Below are 14,480 nucleotides of genomic sequence, written 5' to 3' on the forward strand. Positions count from 1 at the left end.
CACTGTTTGACAAAAAATGTATTCCAACATGTGTAATTATACAGAGCAAATGCACTGTGTATACAGTTAATTATTCAATGGATCAAATAAAACAGATATTGCTAATGAGATATAATAGACTGGTGTATGAGTGTAATAACATTTGCATCTCAAACGCATTCAGGTGTGTTCCAACGGCTATGACTGGCTCGCTTTGCCTTTTCTGTTTTTCCCTCCAGTGTACTGGAAACTCTTCAGTGGGTTCTTCCCCCGGATGTTCTTCTACCAAAACCAAAAGGGAACACATTAGCTCAGAACAAGGGGGTGATTTCATCAAACTAACTGGACATTTTTGTTTTAATATACATTTTATATTGTGAGCTTTGTAAAAGACATAAAATGGCATCTCACTAATATCAATTAGGGCTGCACGATTAATCGTTAGAAAATCGCGATCTCAATTCATACTTATGTGCGATCTCATTTCCAAATGACAACGATTTAAAAAAAAAAAAAAAAAAAAAAGACGACGATTGTACCGCATTTTGATCCGGGACGTACTCTGCATGAAAACAAGCGCTCACTCTTCCTGTTCAACAAATGACAAGGGCGGAGCCTCATACCACGTGATACAGAAGCTGTGCCGTGTGATGCTAAAATTAGCAGGGAAAAAACAACGGAGAGCACGTCAGGGATGATGAGAAAGTGACAGGAGAAAATCCGTCTTCGTCAACCACCCAAACACCAATAACAGGAACCTTATACAGCGCTTCCCTATACACGTCGAACTCCCGCAGGCACAAAGAAATTACGGAGGCTATCACTTATCACCTGACCAAAGATTATGGCTCCCATCAACACTGTGCAAAACGAGGGATTTAGGAAAATGATCAACACCCTAGACAAACGCTACACAGTGCCGTCCCGCAACTATTTTTCTATTGTTGCACTACCTGCTCTATACACGCAGCGCCGAGCAACGGTGGAGATGGAATTTCAAGCAGTACAACAACAAAACGTGAGACATTTGTTGTTTTTATGTTTATTTATTGTTTTTATGTTCAGTCTCAACTGTTACGAAGTTGATGTGCAGTTAATAAGTGCAATAAATATTTATACTGGAAAAGAAAATCGTGAGAGAATCGTGATCTCAATTCTAAGCCAAAAAAATCGTGATTCTCATTTTATGCAAAATCGTGCAGCCCTAATATCAATATAAATAAAATTGATAAAACGTGTCATCTAAGAGTGATGCTCAAAACTAGTTCATGCATTTATTACATCTAGGCTAGACTATTATAATTCATTATTATCAGATTGTGTCTTTTATCCTGCCAGCTGCAGTAGATGTCTGCCCCTCCCTGTTTCTGTTAGAGGTTTCTTCCTATTAAAAGGAAGCTCCTTCTTCCCAATGTCACCAAGTGTTTGCACACAGGGGGTCGTTCAACTGTTGGGGTTTTCTTCTGTACTATCATAGGGTGTTTGCCTTACAATATAAAATGCCTTGAAGCAACTGTTCTCATTTGGTACATTATAAGTAAAAGTGAACTGAAATTTAGAAGTAAGAAAATAGTACAAACGCTCACAACTCAAATTGCCTGATTTTGTTTAACTAAAATCTAATAGATATACAGTTTGTTTTCACAGTGAAACAGAAAATACATGACAAAAAATATGCCAAAAAGGTGAAACCTGGAACAGAATTCAAACTATTACACAGATCTGTGGCGTATCAAAGATCTGGTGTCCCTTCCAACCAAATCTCACCTTAAAACTGCTCTTGATGACTCCTCCTGGTCTCTGTATCTCTTTTCTCCGCCTTCTTCTGCTTGTCAGTGGATGTACCACGCCCTTCAGTGCCTCAGGAACTGCAGGAAAGTGAAATGAAAATGAAAAAAAATTGCATACTCAAATATACATCGATACATTGTAATTAGATCTTCCAGCACACTGATGCATCCTTATAAAATAAATTAATCCATGAAACATACTTAGGAGTAGAAAGCCACCATGCTTGCCCTTAGGGCTGCTCGATTATGGCAAAAATGATAATCACGATTATTTTCACTGAAATTGAGATCTCGATTATTTGACGATATTTATTTAACCCTTTAAGACCTACTACAGAACCAAGTCCGCCAGAGCTTATATTATTTTTTTACATGTTGTAGTGCCATTTGTGGGAGCATTTCAAGTTGCTATACAACTGTTATAGCCCATATTTTAATAATATGTATGCATTAAGTCCATAGTAACTACATTAATTGCAAAAAAGTGCAATAAACTACAAAAAAATTGAAAATCGTTTTTGGGGTTTTTTTTTTACATATATTTCTACTTGGAGGTTTATCCCTCAAAACTTTAAATACAAAAAAGTTGCAAAAAATAGTTTACAACAACAGGAAATTTATTTTGAGTGTCTTCATAGTTTTATTTTGGAGATACAGCAATTTTTATATACTGCAGGAAAAATGAAAAAACAATCCTATGATGCAAATTTGCAAAGAAAACAGCAGGTGCATCAAAATAAACTATTTCCAGCAGTGCAATTCGAGTTCTAAGCATCCCAGAAACTATTCAGAAAAGTCTAACATGACCAGTATAAGCCTATACTGGTCTTAAGGCCTTAAGGCCTACAAGTAAAAAACTACATTTTCCGCGAAAATGACGTCACTTCCGGTTTCGGCCAGGAAATGGCGGACATGCGACAGTTCGCGCTGACGTCTGTTTCACTGTGGGAAGTGTTACGAACAGCTGATCGGATCGGCAAAGCGTGTTTCTGGAATATTATGTTTTTGTTCCTGCAAGCGCTTTTTATGCAATTTTTGCAAAGCTTTATGTGGAAGGAAACCGTGACCGAGGACAAGCTGATGGCATAAGATGTAAGTACAACTCCTCCGGTTTCATATGCAAAACAAATTATTGCGCTAGCTTACACGGTTCAGGTTCTACAGGGATTTAAAAATAGTTACGCAAAACGGAGCGTGCTGCTCTGACCGGCTTTAAAGGGTTAACAATGACTTTAAAAAAATAATATAAAATAGTGTGCAACACCACTGAAGTTTTTTTTAACCTCTCTTTTCAACCAAAGGCAGTCACTCTCTCCTCTCCAAATAACTTCTGCTTAGCTTTCCGAGCTTCCCTCGGGTCCTCTTAATCAGCGGTCTCCAACCTTTTTTGCGCCACGGACCGGTTTATGCCCGACAATATTTTCACGGACCGGTGTTCCAGATCTACTGGCGTTTAGATCAACTGGCGTTGGTCGAACAGATGTGTGGCAAACTTGCGTTTCAGGAGCTGCTGAAATGTGTTGTGCATGAAACGAATTCAAATGTGGTGCAGATGTGTGTCACAAGTTGATCTGGCTGTAGGCTGTGGCACTTGGCCAGAGGTGGCGCTGGTTGACCCGAGTCCATGTTAGTGCACAAAGTAAACTGCACGCTGTAGTTGTGAAGCAAAAACGCTGAATTCAGAGAAATAAACCGTGCGAGGGGAACGATAACGACGACAAGAGTCTCCCGATCGTTTACTCTTGCTGTCCTGTGAACAACATCGCCGTGGTATTACTTGTTTGCTGTTTTCGCGATCGCGTCGCGCATGAGGATATCACCAGGTAAACTCGCCACATTTTTATACATTTTGTTGTTCAACAGCATCAAGACTGACGGAGTGTGTTTGAAACAACCTCACAAGTGTCACAGATGACACATTTGGCGTTTTTTTTTGCTGGTTTGTCGGTAGCAGCTCCTGAAACGCAAGTCTGCCACACATCTGTTCGACCAACGCCAGTTGATCTAAACGCCAGTAGATCTGGAACACCGGCCTTTAAGGTGTCGCGGATAAATGAGGGAGGGGCTAATAATCGGCTCAGTCATTGAATGATCGTTGAAAGCCCAGATCGTAATCGTGATTAAAATTCGATTAATTGAGCAGCCCTACTTGCCCTGCCATCTTGAACACAGTGGCTGATTTGCCATTTTGCGTTAACTGCGTTTTATGTATGTGGACAGAGAAGGATCCACATGTGCAGTACACCAAAGGCAGAAGAGAAGAAACACGTAGGCATTTGCGTGCCACTGAGACAAATTTTAATTTGTCTGTCGACTTTCACACTCAACATATGAAGGATCATTCTTATATTTTTTTCATTTGAGAAACTGTCTCCACAAAAGAAGCAAAAATGCAAAGGGAAGAGACAACACAACAGGCATCATTATAAGACGCCATCTTTTCACCTCATTCCTCATCTGAAGTCTTTAGTCAGGCCTCTAACATACAAAAACATATGTAAACATTCTTATTTATTCCTGATATTGTTGCAAATGCTTATGGTCAACCAAATTAGACATGTGACCATTCCACCTCCAGACAGCTAACAACAAGCCAGTTAACAATAGCTGATTATATGCTAGCAATATACCAGCTAATGTTAGGTTCGAGTTTCCTAAAAAATGTACTTTCTGCTCTGATGAATAGTTTGCTCAGTCACATTATATGACAGTTTTACAAACAATGACTAACAGCAGGACAAACAGAAGCACTTACTGACAGAAAAGTTTAGATCTCTTCAGTAACTCAGTATCACTGTCATCAGACTGACTCGTGGATTTGTATCGAATTCTTTCGGCGTAAATAGATTTGACCACATATTGACAGCTGATTAACATTTTTTTGTCCTACAGCAACCATTATGGCTAGGATTATTGAACTGAATTGGGAGGCGTAAGAAAACAAAACTCAACTTGACTGAAATTTGCAATCTAGTGGTGAAATTTTACACAGTGTAACTTAAGCTCTGTAAGTTCTGAAAATATGCTACTGTAACTTAACTCCAACTTTCAGTTATCTCGCCCAATTACATTTTTCACAATAAAAAAAAATGACGTTCTGTTAATGTTAATTTCCTTCAATAAAAAATGAACTAACAGAATTTTAGAAGAAATTATCCAAATTTGAGCTAACACTATGTAAACCTAATTGTTAATGTGATGTGCTCATGGGTAATAGTTTCTTTCAGTATTGCATTTAGAGTCAAACTTTCAACAAAAAAAATGAATTATTTCACACAAATCACTCCTTACTAGCCAAGACCTACATGGCATCATGGAAGTAGAAGATCAATATTTTTTAGCATAAACAATATACATTATAAACAGGAAAAATATCTTAATGGAAAATTTTGGTTAGGGTGATATTCATATATAATCAGACACTTACTGAGATACTCAGGTACATTCTTAAGGTGAGGTTTGACAACAGCAGGATGGAGGTCTTTGTCATGCCGGAGTAGCTGCAGATCTCTGGGGTTGTCCTCAAAGTATGTCTGAGTGAGAGCACAAGCATGCAATCAAAACGTGTTCAAACACTTCTGCCTTCCTCTGTCTTTAGAAAAAAAAAATCATCTCTCACCTTAAGTTTTTCTGAATTGAGCAGCTCCTGTTTGATCTCTTTTAGTCTGGCCTCCTTCACTGCCTGCTTTGTCACTGAGCGCATTGCGTCCTAAAGAAAAACTAAAAATAATCAATTCCCCTTACATTACACTTAAAAAAGAAAAAAAAGGGGCTAGGACTTGGCGATAAAACGATAAAAATGGTTATCTTTCCTCGTCTTTCCATCAAAAGAAATATGAGAAATGGTCAACATAAAGTAGAACTTGAAATTTGACAGACATCACAAAAGGCACAATGAGAATAGCACTGGACCAAATCAATCATGTGCTCGAAAACTCAGCTGATGGCATTACTACACAAGACAACTGAACAGACACAGTCCAAAGGTCAAACGATGAACAACCAAGGAACTCATCACCATCTTTATTTCTAGCATTTTTCTACCCGGCTGCCTCCCATTCACGCACCTGCCTTCTGTCATGCTTCTACTGACTGTATACTTCACTCACTTAACATCACAATGTCATCTGCAAACATAGGGATTCCTGCCAACCTCATCTGTTAACCGAGATTCACAAATACACAGTGCAACTGCTTCTGGCTTCTCTGACCTACTCCATCAACACATTGTATCTGTAGTGCTCTTTCTCAGCATGAAGCAATACTGCTGCTCACTAACTGTCACCTCCCTTCTTAGCCTAACTTCAACAACGGGTTCCCATACCTTCGTGATATGTCTCATCCCTACCAGTACACTTTTTCTCCATTCTTTAGCCTCACTGTCTCACTCTCCAAGACTGTTTTAAAACAGTTTGGTCAGAAGGTCCACCGCTGTCTCTCCCACACATCTCCCTCCTTCAACTGAGCCAAAAATCTTTCCGCTCTTCATCCTCTGCCTCCTTCTCCTGCCTTTCCTTCTCTCTTGTTGCCTCCTAACATGTCTTCCCCCTTTCCCATTTCTTTTTTCAGCCAACACTAACACCCTGTTGGCCCAGAGAGGTGGTCATTGTTGAGTCAAAACTTGACCAATCGGTAGGGAAATCTTTTTTGATCAGTATGTTTGATTTGTCCAAGATTTTACACCAAATGCCCTTCCTGAAGGAACGCTCCCCATTTACAAGGGCGAAGGGACTGGCACAGAGTATACTGGCTTGTGCTGATATGAAAAACTGATTATAAGTTTGTTTGTTTTTTCCATTTGTTGTTCAGCCATAGACTTAACTAATGCCAACAATCAGCAAATGTTGAGGAATTTGCCATTTTTGGAATTAAATTGAGCTTCCAAAAGGAGGAGGAGGATACTCACCCGGCATCTGTACCTGAAGCCTTCAATCTGCTCCATTTTAAATTCATAAGGTTTGAGGGGAGAATTGGTCTCATCTAAACACAAACAGAATAAAAACAATTTACAAAAAATTATCTCACTCCATTTAAATATCATGCTACACTCTAAAAGTATTTGCACCCATCCTGATTTCATAGTTATTTTGTACATTTGTCTTCCCTTCACTTGTTGGTAGACAGCAGAATCCATACTTCCACCAGGTTTCCAACAAAACAAAACATTAAAAACTGCAGTTTGTGTTTAGTCTGGTTATCAATTTCTTCAATAATGTGAAACATGCAAATGTGACAAATATGCAAAAAGATATAGGGTGCAAGTACTTGTTCACAGCACTGTATACTACTCCCTGAGGTTCAATATTTTAGCACTGAGACACATCAAACTCTGATGCAGCTGTAGAAGGTGAAGCTGACTAACTAGAGAAACGGTCTACCATTTCACTTATTCAGCGAAAAACTAGATGTGGGCCTTTTTCGCATGTGAAGTGAACATAGCCTAACTGTGTTTAAAGTAAAATGAAAAACAACATGCTACAGTCATCAACACAGAAACAGTCATAATGATAATGATGATATTAATGCAAGTGGATCTCTCTGCAACTCCATTTTTACTTAATTTTCACATTAAAAAGTCAGTAAAAGGTGTAGGCCTAAAATTAGATCAAAACACATCTTCATTACCCCCAGTGAGAGCTTCCTCCACCTCTGACAGCAAACCAAGCTCGGTATGAGATACAAATGACAGAGCGGTGCCCGGGTTGTCTGCTCTTGCCGTTCTGCAAGAATAAAAGTGGCCATCAGAGTTTGATTTTTAGTAAAGATTATCATGTCATTTTTTTAAAAGAAACTGTACATACCTTCCAACTCGATGAATATACGATTCCGCAGTTTTTGGGAAATCAAAGTTAATTACATTGGCAACATTTTGGAAGTCCACACCTCTTGACACTCCATACTCTTTATCTTTAGCTCTAAAGAGACAACAAAACAGTCAATACAGTGTCCAAATGCAATTTTTAATAGGCTGGTTCTATCATCCAATATCTGACGACATGGGTTACGCCACATAATGTGGGTTTTTCAATGTGGCTGCAAACACAGCTTGTTTAGAAGGTTTAAATGTATTTATTGAAATGGTAAAATCTCAACTTCAGCAATCCAACTGACCATCAAACTCTTTTTCCACTGATAAAGACCAACAACCTGAAAGCTTCCATTTATCCATCCATCCTCTCCTGCTAACCCTGATAAGGGTCGTGGAGAGACTGGAGCCTTTTGTTTGACTATATTACTGTCTGTAATATTGTTAAAGTCCTAAATTATCCCCTTTAAAGTGTTTGCACTCACAACATCATGTACAGTAAGACAGGCATGGAGAACAGTGGCAAGGCAGCCCAGGCGGAGAAATTTTGCTTTTAGACTTTGTGACTCATTTAATTTCTATATGTGAAGGAGAAAAAAAGAACTATCCAATCAGATAGGTATTTGTGGTGAATGAAAGACAGTTATAGTTTCAAGCAGTTTTAAGCACCACATCCAAAATTCAAGCACTTTTCAAACCACGAAAGGGCAATGTTAAAATTTAAGCAATTTCTAGGATTTCAAGCACCCGTACGAACCCTGGGCACCATTTCTGGTAACCAGCACCAAAAAACTTCACTGTTGTCTATACTTAAGAATATAAACTGTAGTTTTACACTGTTGAGAAAGTCCAACTGGTTACTGAAACATCACATAAAATGTATTCTACTAACATTAGTTTTCCCCCTTATGGCATTTTTCCCCATCTTGTGCTGCTTCAGAATATTATCTCTCTAATATTTTTTATTTGAGTGTTAATCAATAGTCTGACTTACTTTCCTCCCTTCTTTTGGGCCTTTTTCTTCTCTTTCCCTGCAGTCGTCTGTGGTGCAGCGGCTGTATCAGTCAGACTCTGCTCATCTGAGGCGATGATGTAGTCATAAAACCCCTGATTAAACTGGGCAATGATGTGACACCTGCAACAGAGTGATACAAAACACAAATACAGAGAGAAGAGAAAGGAATCAATAATGCACCATACATACTGGATGACTGCCTGCTACAGTATACTTTTACTATTGTGGGTGTCATGTGCCGTGTCGGGTCCAAATTAACAAGACGCTTAAAAAGAAAACAAGCAAATAAACAAAAATCTTAAAACAGATGCATTAATAGTTCAAAACTATGATACTTATATTTGTGGACAGACTATTCTGTGTAACACTACACAAGCCTCTCCAATAGTGCCTTGAAACGTGATCCTTTGTTGTTACTTTGCTGTCTAGACTGATTATTGATTACGGTAGTTTTTGTTCTTTAAGTCATCCAGCTATTTATCAACAGAGGTTCCAACCCTAACCCACAGGTAAATTTACCTTAATTTCACCAACTTAGACTGCAGTACTAACTTTTCTTCAAAACATGCAGGGCATTTTACAATGTGGCGAGTTCAAAACTGGATTTGTGCTGCTACACAGAGCTCCCCATGGCTACGGTGCAGAACAAAGACCATCAGCTGCAGTCTAAGCTAGTGGAGCTGGAGCAGCTATTGGCTGCAAAGTGCAATATTTGAAGGACTCCTTTTACTGTGCTCACAGATACTCGCATGCTTATTGAGCCCAATTCTTTTAATTTTTTTTTACACAATCTTGGGATCTAAAGTCTGATCTTCAAAGCGCATGTTTCATGCAGGTTCTGATGTTAATCATTTAAGGAAATATTACAGAATCATCTGCACTGTCACATTGCGTATAAAATCAATGAAATTGACTGTCCCTCTTCACGGGAGTCATTGACCAATAAAGTTTACTGCAACAGTCTAGATGGTCACAAAGGAACTCTGGCCTTTTTAACATCATGTTCATCAGTCCAACATCAGGAGAAAACTCAATAATTACACTGTATATAGCCCAATGTTGTGCTCTGAATAAGGTGACTGTACACCTTCATATTTCCACACAGAACCAAGTTGAAAAAAAAAACCTGAAAATGTATATAACACTGTCCTGTGAATTCTCCTCTCACCTGGACTGGACCGGCAGTTCAGAATTGAGGACGCAGGCAGGAATGCCAAACTGTTCGAGAAACAGTTTGAGTCTATAGCATCTGTCCACAGTTCCCACAAACAATAACGTCTTCCCCTTAACCAGGCACAGCTTGAGCAGTGTGTACACAAGTAGAAACTTGTCCTCCTCCTCACATTTGATGCTGTACTGCTGCAGCTGGCTGCTGTCTGGGAGCTGGGATCCTTGAAGCTTCAGTATCACCTAACAAAACACCATATCCAAAATGGATGTGTGGGTCAAGACAAAACCAGAAACATCAACACATCCTGCATATCACCTCTGACTGCAGCTTAAACTTCACTCTTATTCTTCACTAAGGTTTTCGCAAGAGAATAAAGTTATGTTTTTTTGTACTCATTTACTTTGCGCAAGTCTTTAACTGCACAATGCAGAAGAGAACACTGATAATGATAATACAACAATGATCAATTCACACTGTGTGAAATTAACTCTTGGTCTCAGTCTGTACAGTATTAATTAGAAACATAGCAGGCTAAGAGTGTTTTCACAACTATAGTTCTTTTACTCTGGTCCGAATCAGGTGGCTAGTTGCTAACTTGTACTGACCTTCGCTTCTATGATGCCCCGCCACATCTCAGGTGGGAAGGTGTGTATCTCAAACTTACTAGTATTTGGGTTGAATCACGTTCATACCATAAATTTGTTAGAAACAAATTTATGGTATGAACGGTATGATTGTTTTCTTTTGTTCTCAACCCAAGTGCAATTACTGTGTTCTGTTAAATTTATATAGCCATTTGCTGTTACTGGTTGGGGGTTAAGGGAAGAAAAAATATAATAATAGTAAATCTAATAATAAATACTGAATAAATATATTCAGTAAGTGGGAGTCTCTGGGAGAAATCTGTGTTGATACCTGAGGCTGAAGGAGAAAGGCAGGGCTGATTTGACTTGACAGGAAGTAACTCAAATGTTATTAATAATGTATCTAAACATTCAATTGTATAGAAAACAATAAACCTTTGATCAAGTGAGTGTTAAGGGGACATTACAGGATTGTGCAGCAACAGCTCCTTGAGGCTCTGGACATCCTCATTAAATGTAGCAGACATCAGGAAAGACTGGTAGATATTTGGTAAATGGCTGTTTTAAAAAAAAGAAAAGAAAGAAAGATAAAAAAAAACAGTTAAATTTGACATTAAGGCTACAATAACTAACCTAAACCCAACTGAAGCCAAACTAAATGTAAACACAGGCAACTTGTGGCTGCAGGGAAGAAAAGTATGTTTGGTGGTCTTTGAAAAAGACTGATGCTCCAATCTAAAACAGATTTTTGCTTCATTTCTTTTTTTACCAAGTTTGAGATTTTAAGAACAAGAACAGAAGAAAACTATGATGTGAAAAAAGAGACTTCTTTCTTCTTTGCCTCTTACATTTAAATTAGTTTGGAAAATGGATGAGTTGAAAACATTATTAGCTCGTGTCATATTCATAAGAAGGCTATAACCTATAACACTATTACACATGTAAGTTTCATGCAACTTTCACCTAAAACAGGCTGGGAATCTCTCATTTAAATCCCGGACGTTAAAAACAAACAAAAACACCACCTTTCTAATGCAAATTTTAAAACAAACAGCAGCAGGAGACGCTTGCATGAAGCGAGTTCCCTCTGGTGAAAATCTGTACACTCTCACCACAACAAGTTCTTCAGGTCAGACTCAAAGCCAAAAGAGAAGATTAGGTCGGCTTCGTCTACCACCAGCATCTCAAGAGAAGAACGCAGGACCAGGTTCTGTGCGTTGAGATGGGCAAGCACACGGGATGGCGTCCCCACAACTACATCCGGCTTCTCCATTAAAATGGGCCTGTCCACACATAAAAGTGATCATTTAAAATACATCTCCTCATTTGACAACACGGACTTTTTTATTAATCTATGAAGTCCACAATTACACTTTGCGGATTTAAAAATATTATATAACTGCAATACTGTGGAAAAATGCAGGCACTTGAAGTCTTTAGATTCTTATCACACAATCAGGGACTTTTGAGCTTGCTAAATGCACAACAGAACAATAAACCCAAGCAAAGCATAAAACAGGAAGGGGTAAGAGCAATTAAAATCAAAAGAACAAGGAGGACTGTTCACTAGCAAAATGATTGCAGATTTACAAATATGTTACACCCCGGCCTAGGCAACCGGAGTGCAACACGAAAAAAAGTAAAAATAAAGAAAAAAAACACAAAAAAAACCCCACTAAAATAATCCCAAAACGAGATTTAAAGCAAGATACGACATTTATTTACATCACCAAACACAAGACGTCAAACTATTTACAACGGGGGGAAGATCGCGACCATGACACACTGAAACACAGGGTTTAAATACCTAGAGGGAGCAATCAGGAAAATGGACAACAAGAGGGAAACACAGCTGGGGCAACTCAGAACTGACGAGACAGGGAAACGTAAACTGAAAAGACTAAGATAACACCTTGCCGCGTCACAGGGAAAGATGAAACGCCATTATGATAAGGCTTCTGTTAAAAGAACCTTTCAGGTGGGTGACCAGGTTCTCGTGCTCTTGCCTGTCCCTGGCTCAGCCTTGTCTACTAGGTATAGTGGCCCATTTAAAGTTTGTGAAAAGAGAGGGGAGACAGATTATGTAATTTGCACTCCCGACCGCAGACGCAAAACACGTGTCTGTCACGTAAACATGTTGAAACTGTACCATCCGCGGTCAACACCAAAGCCTGCAGGGCTCTGTGTTCCTATTGTAGCCTCAAGCCACCTGGAGGAAGGAGGGGCGGATGGGGGTGATGGGTTAAAACTATGTTATCCCACCTGTTCTAGACCCCGTTTGTCTAACTCTGAAATGCTAAAAGCATTGCCGGGTTTGCTTGAGCATCTGATTTCAGAGCAGCAAGAGGACATAATTGCCTTAATTAGGGAATACACCTGTTTATTCGGGGATGTGCCAACTGCCACTACGGTGCTAGAGCATGACATTGATGTCCAGGGCGCTAAACCTATTAAGCAGCATCCTTATCGAGCCAGCCCCCATAAGCGCGTGCTCATGAAACAGGAGGCTGACTATCTGCTGCAACATGGTTTAGCGAAGCCCAGTCAAAGCCCCTGGAGCTCGCCTTGTATAGTGGAGTCTAAGCCAGATGGCTCGCCCCGTTTTATTACAGACTTCCGGAAGGTGAACTCTGTGACTGTGGCTGACTCACATCCTCTCCCAAGGGTTGAGGATTGTGTAGACAGTATTGGGACTGCTCAGTATGTCTCCAAGTTAGATCTTCTTAAGGGTTACTGGCAGGTCCCTTTAACTGAACGTGCCTCTAACATCGCTGCCTTTGTTACACCCGATGATTTTTTACAGTACACAGTCATGGCTTTCGGCATGTGTAACGCTCCTGCCACCTTCCAGAGGCTAGTAAATAAAGTCCTCCGTGGTCTGTCCAACTGCAGTGCCTACCTAGATGATCTAGTAGTTTACACTGAAACATGGCAAGATCATTTGGAAACGTTACAACAGGTATTTCACCGTTTGGCTCAAGCTACTCTAACTCTCAACTTAGCTAAGTGTGAGTTTGCCAAAGCTACAGTGACGTACTTAGGCCGGGAGGTGGGACGTGGACAGGTCCGGCCCATAGATGCCAAAGTGGAAGTGATTAAACAGTTTCCCACGCCTACCACCAGGCGTGAGTTACGTCGGTTTCTAGGGATGGTGGGCTACTACAGGAACTTTTGTAAGAATTTCTCCTCTGTAGTAAAGCCATTGACTGACCTGCTCAGCCCAAAGGTTGAGTTTAGCTGGTCGAGTGAGTGTCAGGATGCTTTTGAGAGTGCAAAAGCCCTCCTCTGCCATTCTCCTGTGTTAGCTGCACCTGATTTGACGCGACCATTCAAACTCGAGGTTGATGCCAGTGCTGTCGGGGCTGGGGCAGTGCTGTTGCAAGAAGACTTGCTGGGTTTGAACCACCCCGTTTGTTACTTTTCCCGCAAGTTCAATAAAAATCAGTTAAACTACTCCACCATTGAAAAGGAGACCCTGGCTTTGTTGTTGGCTCTTCAGCACTTTCACGTGTACCTGGGGTCCAGCATGTTGCCTCTTGTCGTGTACACAGACCACAACCCACTTGTGTTCCTGGCGCGTATGTTTAATCACAACCAGCGCCTTATGCGCTGGGCTCTGTTGTTGCAGGAATACAACTTAAGTATCCACCACAAAAAGGGGACTGAAAATGTTTTAGCTGACGGTCTGTCCCGTTTGTAAACATGTTTTACTGCTTTTGTCTTTTGTTGTTGTTTTTGCTCTGTAACGTTGGCGTCAGCCCAACATAGTTGGTATTTTAAGGGGAGGGGTGTTACGGCCGCTGGCCTCAGGTGGCCCCGCCTTCCTCCATGGAAGCTACAGTGCTCCAGGACTCACGGGGGATTGGCTGGCCCGGACATATGCCCGCCCCAACTTCATGCGGATCCGAGCCTGTCAGACTACGCACACCATTGGCTGCCGCAGGAGCCTGGAGTACGACGGACAAGTGACACAGCTGTCTGCAGTTATGACAAGTGACACAGCTGACTGCAGTTAACGGATAGTATAAAAGGCTGAGGAGTCTTCATTCGAAGAGGGACTTGTTGATTTGAACAGACTGTACAGAGAGTCCCTCCCTTTTGCCTGTGTTTTGTGTTGCCTCCTGCGAGACGTTTA

The 14,480-nt window shown here is 40.3% G+C and overlaps 1 protein-coding gene across 1 annotated transcript in view; it reads right to left on the minus strand.

Moving 5' to 3' along the window:
* The window catches only part of ddx56 (DEAD (Asp-Glu-Ala-Asp) box helicase 56), a 22,771-nt gene continuing 8,291 nt past the window's right edge, over positions 1 to 14,480 (minus strand). Inside the window, exons 5-15 of the mRNA XM_085280470.1 lie at positions 11,458 to 11,628; positions 10,813 to 10,903; positions 9,759 to 10,000; positions 8,570 to 8,710; positions 7,571 to 7,684; positions 7,395 to 7,489; positions 6,676 to 6,749; positions 5,389 to 5,478; positions 5,197 to 5,302; positions 1,747 to 1,847; positions 1 to 261 (exon numbers count right to left, since the gene is read on the minus strand). Coding sequence (XP_085136596.1) covers positions 178 to 261; positions 1,747 to 1,847; positions 5,197 to 5,302; positions 5,389 to 5,478; positions 6,676 to 6,749; positions 7,395 to 7,489; positions 7,571 to 7,684; positions 8,570 to 8,710; positions 9,759 to 10,000; positions 10,813 to 10,903; positions 11,458 to 11,628 — 1,309 coding nt within the window. The 3' untranslated portion in view covers positions 1 to 177. The remainder of the gene's footprint in view (positions 262 to 1,746; positions 1,848 to 5,196; positions 5,303 to 5,388; positions 5,479 to 6,675; positions 6,750 to 7,394; positions 7,490 to 7,570; positions 7,685 to 8,569; positions 8,711 to 9,758; positions 10,001 to 10,812; positions 10,904 to 11,457; positions 11,629 to 14,480) is intronic.

This window comes from Mchenga conophoros, linkage group LG7 (genome assembly GCF_057382185.1).
Source record: "Mchenga conophoros isolate Kocher_MC1m ecotype Shallow Benthic linkage group LG7, M_conophoros_male_GT1.1, whole genome shotgun sequence".
NCBI classification, from domain to species: Eukaryota; Metazoa; Chordata; class Actinopteri; order Cichliformes; family Cichlidae; genus Mchenga; species Mchenga conophoros.